Source organism: Petromyzon marinus, unplaced genomic scaffold (assembly GCF_048934315.1).
Source record: "Petromyzon marinus isolate PM22_M1 ecotype Great Lakes invasive population unplaced genomic scaffold, UKy_Petmar_22M1.pri1.0 PM_G_Scaffold_15, whole genome shotgun sequence".
Taxonomy (NCBI): Eukaryota; Metazoa; Chordata; class Hyperoartia; order Petromyzontiformes; family Petromyzontidae; genus Petromyzon; species Petromyzon marinus.
The window spans coordinates 2,708,593-2,718,163 of NW_027422706.1; the positions used below are offsets into that span (position 1 = coordinate 2,708,593).

At 51.3% G+C, this 9,571-nt stretch overlaps 1 protein-coding gene across 1 annotated transcript; it reads left to right on the top strand.

Annotated features, from left to right (window-relative positions):
* Window positions 1–2,098: 2,098 nt before the first annotated feature.
* Window positions 2,099–6,831, top strand: LOC142910687 (uncharacterized). Its single transcript, XM_076060067.1, has 2 exons — window positions 2,099–2,617; window positions 5,445–6,831. Exons 1-2 carry the CDS (start codon window positions 2,570–2,572, stop codon window positions 6,747–6,749), a joined length of 1,353 nt encoding a protein of 450 aa, XP_075916182.1. The 5' UTR covers window positions 2,099–2,569; the 3' UTR covers window positions 6,750–6,831.
* The last annotated feature ends 2,740 nt before the right edge of the window (window positions 6,832–9,571 follow it).

Below are 9,571 nucleotides of genomic sequence, written 5' to 3' on the forward strand. Positions count from 1 at the left end.
TGGTGGTGGTGTTGGTGGTGGTGGTGATGTTGGTGGTGGTGGTGATGTTGGTGGTGGTGATGGTGCTGTTGGTGGTGGTGATGTTGGTGGTGGTGGTGATGTTGGTGATGTTGGTGGTGGTGGTGATGGTGGTGGTGAAGTTGGTGGTGGTGGTGATGTTGGTGTTGGTGGTGATGTTGGTGGTTGTGATGTTGGTGGTGGTGGGGATGTTGGGGGTGATGTTGGTGGTGGTGATGGTGGTGGTGATGTTGGTGGTGATGTTGGTGGTGGTGGGGATGTTGGTGATGTTGTTGGTGGTCGTGTTGGTGGTGGTGGTGATATTGGTGGTGGTGATGTTGGTGGTGATGTTGGTGGTGGTGATGTTGGTGGTGATGTTGGTGGTGGTGGGGATGTTGGTGGTGATGTTGGTGGTGGTGGGGATGTTAGTGGTGGTGATGTTGGTGGTGGAGGTGATGTTGGTGGTGGTGATGGTGATGTTGGTGGTGGTGATGGTGCTGTTGGTGGTGGTGATGTTGGTGGTGGTGAGGATGTTAGTGGTGGTGATGTTGGTGGTGGTGGTAATGTTGGTGGTGTTGATGGTGATGTTGGTGGTGATGATGGTGCTGTTGGTGGTGGTGGTGATGTTGGTGATGGTAATGTTTGTGGTGGTGATGTTGGTGGTGGTGATGTTGGTGGTGGTGATGGTGCTGTTGGTGGTGGTGATGTTGATGGTGGTGGTGATGTTGGTGGTGGTGATGTTGGTGGTGGTGGGGATGTTGGTGGTGGTGGGGATGTTGGTGGTGATGTTGGTGGTGGTGATGGTGGTGATGTTGGTGGTGGTGGTGGTGTTGGTGGTGGTGGTGATGTTGGTGGTGGTGATGTTGGTGGTGATGTTGGTGGTGATGTTGGTAGTGGTGATGTTGGTGGTGGTGGGGATGTTGGTGGTGATGTTGGTGGTGGTGATGGTGGTAGTGATGTTGGTGGTGATGTTGGTGGTGGTGGGGATGTTGGTGGTGAAGTTGGTGGTGGTGGTGTTGGTGGTGGTGATGTTGGTGGTGGTGGTGATGTTGGTGGTGATGTTGGTGGTGGTGATGTTGGTGGTGATGTTGGTGGTGGTCGGGATGTTGGTGGTGGTGATGTTGGTGGTGGTGATGGTGGTGGTGATGTTGGTGGTGGTGGTGATGTTGGTGGTAGTGGGGATGTTAGTGGTGGTGATGTTGGTGGTGGTGGTGGTGATGTTGGTGGTGGTGATGTTGGTGGTGGTGATGGTGGTGGGGATGTTGGTGGTGATGTTGGTGGTGGTGGTGGTGATGTTGGTGGTGGTGGTGATGTTGGTGGTGGTGATGGTGCTGTTGGTGGTGGTGATGTTTGTGGTGGTGGTGATGGTGGTGATGTTGGTGGTGGTGGGGATGTTGGTGGTGATGTTGGTGGTGGTGATGGTGGTGGTGATGTTGGTGGTGGTGGTGGTGATGTTGGTGTTGGTGGTGATGTTGGTGGTGGTGATGTTGGTGGTGATGTTGGTGGTGGTGGGGATGTTGGTGGTGATGTTGGTGGTGTTGGTGGTGATATTGGTGGTGGTGGTGGTGGTGATGTTGGTGGTGGTGATGTTGGTGGTGATGTTGGTGGTGGTGGGGATGTTGGTGGTGATGTTGGTGGTGGTGATGGTGGTGGTGATGTTGGTGGTGGTGGGGATGTTGGTGGTGGTCGGGATGTTAGTGGTGGTGATGTTGGTGGTGGTGGTGGTGATGTTGGTGGTGGTGATGTTGGTGGTGATGTTGGTGGTGGTGGTGATGTCGGTGGTGGTGATGTTGGTGGTGGTGATGGTGATGTTGGTGGTGGTGATGGTGCTGTTGGTGGTGGTGATGTTGGTGATGGTGATGTTTGTGGTGGTGATGTTGGTGGTGGTGGTGATGTTGGTGGTGGTGATGTTGGTGGTGGTGATGGTGCTGTTGGTGGTGGTGATGTTGGTGGTGGTGATGCTGGTGGTGGTCATGGTGGTGGTGATGCTGGTGGTGGTGATGGTGGTGGTGATGTTGGTGGTGATGGTGGTGGATGGAGCGTTTGTGTGAACTAACATAAATGATGGTGTCAAAAATCATTACGTGAAAGGATTTGGCCTTTAAAAGGTAGCAAAGCATTTATTTGCAAGGCAATTTTAACAAATTGCATGAACATGAACCATTCAAAAACGTGTCATAACGTGAATGATCAAACATCACGAAAACGTCTGAGGCCTGCGCCCAGAACAATTACCGCACTCCCGGTCAAAGTGCGCCGTCTAATCTGGGAAACGGGGGCATTACAGGAGCAAGGTAAAATTTAATTTAACAACAACATCAATAATAATATTTGGACAAGTTCGGCAGGCCGGATTAAAAAGCCCAACGGGCCGTCCTTTGCCCACGTCTGGCCCAGCCCGTGTAGAGACGGAGCTACGGGATCGCTTCATGACGCAGGAGTGAAGTGTAACGTGGCCCTTGCAGTACCGAGAGCAACTAACAAGGGGGGTGCCCTTCACCCCGCAGCGGATAGACCACGGCTGAGACTGATGACGGACCGGTTGAGGGTCACGGCGTTCCTCTGAGGCCGAATGAATCAGCCTCGCCCCCCTCCGCTGCACTCCGGGCTCTCACGTGATGTATCCTGTACACAAATTGAACGTCTCTGAATGTAGATTGAACTGTCGCCGGTTCCAACGTGCAAGCCTCATCTCCCCTCTTACACCAGGCACCGCCTCCGTGCGCTCTGCGCTGCAGGAGCCGAAGCTTTCTGATCGAAGCGGCGAGTTGACCTTCTTCTTGTGTAGAGGTCAACCCTCGATTCGTCATTTGCCTCGCCTTCTCCTCTTGCTGCCTCCAAGATCTGGAACTTACTTCCCTCAACCATCTGTCCACGTCCAAGCTAAATACATTTCCTCCTCTTCTCTGCCTATGGCCGTCTCTCTCTTAAAATACCGGACAAGTATCACGCCTCGTTGTTACCGGTTAGGTGCACGCGTCTGTTGTGGTATAGCGTCGTGAGATTCGGTTGCATGTAGATGCTCTCTAAATTAAAAATCGTGTTAACTTATTCTGTACAAGCTACACCACTGTCGTCATGTATAATTATCACACACACACACACCACTCGCGCTATTCGCCACCGCAGAGTTAATCGTGTAGGCAATGTCACAACAGTAGCGCAGCTACCGACCTACTCACCTACAAAGAGTGCAGTATAGCTAGGAGCTTATATGATTAAGCGATTAAGTGAATTGACCAAACTTATAACTTTTGTGTGCATGTATGTTGTTGAACTTCTTTCGCGCTGTACGGTAGTTAACCGTGCCAATCAGAGATGTGGGGGAAGGACGAAAGACTAAACACAAAGCAGTTAAATTTTAATTTAAAGCTTTCGTGACTGCAGTAATTCATATTCTTAGCTCTTTCGGTAAAGTCACGTTGAAGGGAAACAATAAAATAATAAAATATATATAAAACAATAAAAATCATGATGACCGTTTGTGTTATGGTCGAAACGTCGTGAGAATTTTTATTTTTATATATTTTATTATTTTATTGTTTCCCTTCAACGTGACTTTACCGAAAGAGCTAAGAACACAAAAAGCAGTTCTAAAGAAATGAGTTTTAAATCTAGATGTGAATGTGTATAGCTCCAGTGGCTTCCTAATATGGTAATAAAAAGTATTCCAGGCGGCTGCAGAAACACATCTGACAGCGTGCGATACAGTGACCGTCTTTGTTCGGTGACTGAGGATTAATAAACAGCGACCATTTCAGCGTCACGCTTCCCGAAGGTAGGAAACCCCCTACAAGCCACGCCCAGCATAATACAACTGATTATGCCGCACCCATAACCTCCCATCCAGTGGCACATATGCGGACAAATTTTTAAAAACTAATTGTTATCCAATTTGTCGAGTAATGAAACCGATATATTTGGTTGAGTGATCAACGACTTAAGAAATATGATGATACCCCAGCTCTAATTATAAATGCGGTTATTTAAGAGATGGTCAAAGCAAAATTCATCACCCTAATTCATGACACAAATTTATAAATTCTGATATATAAAATATTTTACTTAATTAAAACCATGCGATATTATTTATTTCGTCGTTGAGCTGCGTGAATTGTAAAACATGCACTCCATTGATTTCAAATATCCATTTAAAAATTGTATCCTTTTAGCAATTTGATCAAAACCTATTTGCGATTTCGCATCTTCATGAGATCAAAGATGAATCGGCCCACTCTGAAACACAAGCAAAATTAATATCTGAATATGAATGGCGTGACCAAATAAAACATATCCTGGATCGTTTTGGTGAACGCTACACTAACAACAATACTCATTTCTATACAATGTCTGGCTCGCATGATTACTCTGTGTGGTTCATAAGGTGGGGCGTGTGCTGCTTTGATGATGGCAATTCAATCAACCCCCGACCCACCACCCTCCCCAACAACTCGCTCCAACCATTCTGCGGTCATGATTTGGGACTGTGATTCCATTTGCAAGTAAACTCACATTTCAACAACGAGGGTTTGAAAGCATTAAGCATTAAGATCTGTCTGCATGTCTGCTCTGTTGTAAAGATGATCCAATATGAACACAATTGTAATACAACAGCTCTGTTGCTGTTAGGGACCATACAATGTTGAAAACTGGCCACAGTTGATTAAATGGCCCACTCATGGTCCAGAGCAGAACTCGGTACCACCTAAGTTAGCAAAACTTTAGTCGTACCCATTTATTTGAATGGAAAATGAAAGTAAATTACTTGATAGTCTCACTCATTGAATTTGTTTATCCCTGGCCACGTAGAGAAATTGCAACTGCTCAATTTAGGCCACCTCACGTGGTACCGACAAAGGAGACATCTCATGGGCTATGGAAAAATAAGAATAGGTTGTATCCTTTCTGGCAATAAAACAGATCTTAAGATTCATTGAAGAAGGTTTCTGTTTGGTGTTTGAACATCTAAACACCCGTTTTGTTGCCAAAAAAGGATCAAATCTATTCTTATTTTGTCATACTTTGATACCGGCAAAACGGTCTCATTTTGAAGCGTCTCATGGACTATTGGATGGGGAGAAAAAAAACGGCGCTAAAAGTCAGCGCCGACCTCTCCTGTCGTGCCCAGTGACGTCATCACGGGCAAAGTTCACCGCGCGAAGTCAAACGCCGCCTCGTGAGCGCCGCTCGAAACGCAAAATCATCGCTCGGTGAACATTTCCGAGGACAAACAAACGCATGCCGGGAACCGTGTGAGTTTGTGTTTCTTGTTTCCTCTGTGCAATGTGGGGGAGGGCTTCATCCAGCAGTGGATTGACAAAAGCGCTGTATGCATACTGCACAGGCTACGCTAACGTCACATTTAGGCCCACGGACCGAACAAACGCGTCTCTCTTTCTCCATCCGTCTCCACTCTCTCTCTTCCTCTCTTCACTGCTGGCCTGTAGGTTTGGGCCAAGCGAGTTCCTGCCGGAGATTTGGCTTTTCAGGAGCTGATTCCCCCCGTGATTTTGTCGGCACGAGGCGACCGCGCGGAGTGTCAAGGGCTCCACCGGGCCCCAAGGCGCTGCCCCAGCACCACCGTAGTAGCCAAACCACCGGTGCTCGGCATGGCCTATATGAAGGTCTTGCTGGACCGCATGTTGCGCACGGGGTACAGCATCGTCCAGGAGAACGGACAGAGGAAGTTCGGACCGCCGCCCGACTGGCAGGGGCCCCCTCCCGCCCGTGGCTGCGAGGTGTTTCTGGGGAGGATCCCGCGCGACCTCTACGAGGACGAGCTGGTGCCCGTGCTGGAGATGGTGGGGAAGCTCTACGAGCTCCGCCTCGTGATGGATTATAGCGGAGAGAACCGCGGCTACGCGTTCGCTACCTACGCCACGCACGCCGAAGCCACGGATGCCGTCAAGAAACTCAACAAATTCGAGATCCGTCCCGGACGCCGCATTGGAGTCCGCTTCAGCGTGGACAATCGCCGCCTCTTCATTGGGGGGCTGCCAAAGGACAAGAAGCGAGCGGAGGTGATGATGGCGATGAGCGGTGCCACGGAGGGCGTGGTGGACGTCAAGATGAGCGTCTGTTGCTGGGACAAAACCCTCAACCGAGGCTACGCGTTCATCGAGTACGAGAGCCATCACGCGGCCGCCATGGCCAGGAAGAAGCTCCTTCGAATCAACTTCCAGCTATGGGGCCGGACCATCAAGGTGGACTGGGCCATCCCGGAGTGGGACACGGTGGCTGCGGCTGCGACAACCGAAGACGAGGAGGAGAAGGAGGCGGCGGTGCCAGACCTGCCAGAGCCGGAGTGCACGGGCACCGGCAAAGCCGCACACAGCCTGTTTGAGGGCTGGGGGGCACGCACGCGGCTGTGGTGGGCACCTCTCCACCTGCGGCCCATGCCCGTTGCTCTCGAGGCGCTGCCGGAGGCGGCCATGCTGTCGTGGGAGGGGCGGTTGCGGATGCTGTGTCGGACCGCCGGCGTCAGCTACCCAATCTTCGAGCTGCACGCTTACTCAGAGCCCGGGATACCCGTGGGCCTCCTCTATAAGGTGTTGATTGCCGGGATGGGAGAAGGCGCCGGCATCTTCCCCGCATTTCTGAGCTCCAGCGAGGAGGGAGCACGGGAGGTGGCGTGTCAGCTCGCCTACAACATCCTCAGCGATGCGAATCCTCTGAGAATGTGCCCAGCCCCCGCCGCCTCCCGGCGGGGGCTGGGCTGGCTAGGCCCCGCCTCCGGCCACGCCCTCTCGTGAAACCTTGGAGCAAGTGACACGAGAGGGCGTGGCTGGAGGCGTGGCTAGGCTCCGCCTCCGGCCACGCCCTCTCGTGGAACCTTCCAGCAGGTTACACGAGAGGGCGTGGCCGGAGGCGTGGCTAGGCCCCGCCTCCGGCCACGCCCTCTCGTGGAACCTTCCAGCAGGTGACCAGAGTAACTCGGCTAGCCCCACCTGTTGCCTTTGCCCCAGATGCGCCTCCTTCCCTGATTGGTTGTTACCTCTGTGGCCGTGCCGTGAAGCCCTTGCCAGGCCTCAGCAGGTGTCACCCTGTGATGTCAACAGGTGTCACGCTGTGATGTCAGCAGGTGTCACCCTGTGATGTCAGCAGGTGTCACCCTGTGATGTCAGCAGGTGTCACCCTGTGATGTCAGCAGGTGTCACCCTGTGATGTCAGCAGGTGTCACCCTGTGATGTCAGCAGGTGTCACCCTGTGATGTCAGCAGGTGTTACCCTGTCATTACACTTTAATGAAAACCGAAAACAGAATCCTTGAAGAAAAAAAACTCATTCAGGTTTTTTGACATGTCGATGCCATTTCGTTTTTGAAAATGCATTCTGATGTCAGAACATTTGATTGTTTATCAAATTGAAAAACCCTTGAACAACTTTGCTGCACACGGAGATGTCCGTGCACCGCCTCGTTTCCACGGCCTCTATCCCGGTGCCATTTGTATTTCAGTTCTGTTCCTTCACCTGAAGAAGGCTACTTGTGTTGTGGCCAAAACGTCGTGATTTTTGTTGTTTTATTTTTTACCTACGTGGTGACTTTACCGAATAGAACCAAAGAGTACACATACAGCTGTTAAAAGTTTGATGTTTTATTGATTTTTAGCTTAGGTGTGTTTTTTCCGGTAATGTTTCTGTTGTTTATGTTTCAGTGGAAATACAGTCCTAAAAAGTCTCTCTCCACTCTCTCTCTCCACTCTCTCTCTCCACTCTCTCTCTCCACTCTCTCTCTCCACTCTCTCTCTCTCCACTCTCTCTCCACTCTCTCTCTCCACTCTCTCTCTCCACTCTCTCTCCATTCTCTCTCTCTCCACTCTCTCTCTCTCTCTCCACTCTCTCTCTCTCCACTCTCTCTCTCTCCACTCTCTCGGCCGAGTCTGTGCCACTTGTGGTTCTGAGTGTCGCACGCTTGGGATCCTTCTTGCCCTCCTCTGCGGTTCTGTGTGTGACCGACGACGTGTGTGGAGAGCTGAAGGGTAGCGGTTAGCGCTACGCTGCACCACGATCCTGGCGACCCAAGTTCGATTCCCACTCACATCCAACATCGGTGACGATTATCTGAACCGGTCCAGGGCCTCCCCTAGGTGGACTCCGCCTCAAATGAGTACCTGGTGCGGTGTGTAAACATCGCCACTAGGGAGACAAAGGCGGCCGGGCGTGGTGTTGGCCACTCACCCCCTCGTGTACCGTGCCGGCCTTATAGGAGCTCGCTAACAGCACTTGCCCTTACAGTCTGTCAAGGCTACACGGGGGATCTTTGTCCGTGCGCGGCACGGTGAGTGTGTGCAGCCAGTGTTTCTGCTGGGCGTATCAGAAGGCAACGAAAATAAGGACAACTTGGCAGTCACACAGACACAGTGACACACACGCGCAGAGACACAGACACACACGCAGAGACACATAGACATACACACGCAGAGACAGACACACACATGCAGAGACACATAGACACACACACGCAGAGACACATAGACACACGCAGAGACATAGACATACACGCAGAAACAGACACACAGACACACATGCAGAGACACAGACACACACAGACACAGAGACACACACAGAGACACAAAGACACACACACGCAGAGACAGACACACACGCAGAGACATACACACACGCAGAGACAGACACACATGCAGAGACACAGACACACACCGATACAGACACACAGACACACGCCGAGACAGACAACAACAACCGCCATTCGCCACTAAGTGGCGGTGACGTCACCATGACGCTTGTGCCAGGCTATGTGCACCCTGAGGCCACGTGAAGTGTCGAACGCCCGCTGGCAGGAGGTCACGGGGGAGACCCAGGTGCTACGGGTCGACTGACTGAGATGACTGGCTGATGCACCACCTGTGCCCCCTACTGTGCCAACCTGCTGTGCTTTAGCCACCCGGCGCTCCGCTCGTTGTTGTGAGCGTCACTCCTCCGCCCTCCGTTGTTGAGTAGTGGTCTAGACACACACACAGACATCACACACACACAAGACACACACAGAGACATCACACACACACATGACACACACAGACATCACACACAGACATCACGCACACAAGACACACACAGACAACACACACACAAGACACACACACACACACAAGACACACACAGAGACATCACACACACACAGACATCACACACAAACATCACACACACAAGACACACACAGAGACATCACACACACACAGACAACACACACACACAAGACACACGCAGACATCACACACACAAGACACACGCAGACATCACACACACACACAAGACACACACAGACATCACACACACAAGATACACACAGACATCACACACACAAGACACACACAGACATCACACACAGACATCACACACACACAGACATCACACACACACAGACATCACACACACACCACACAAGACACACACAGACATCACACACACACACAAGACACACACACAGACATCACACACACACAAGACACACACAGACATCACACACACATCACACACACACAAGACACACACACAGACATCACACACACACATCACACACATACAGACACACACAAAGACACACATCACACATG

Excerpts from the sequence above, each read along its gene's own strand:
- LOC142910687 (XM_076060067.1), top strand. The coding sequence starts at position 2,570 with ATGAATCAGCCTCGCCCCCCTCCGCTGCACTCCGGGCTCTCACGTGAT. Across the intron at positions 2,618-5,444 it reads ACTCCGGGCTCTCACGTGAT|GTTTGGGCCAAGCGAGTTCC; the intron begins GTATCCTGTACA and ends GCTGGCCTGTAG.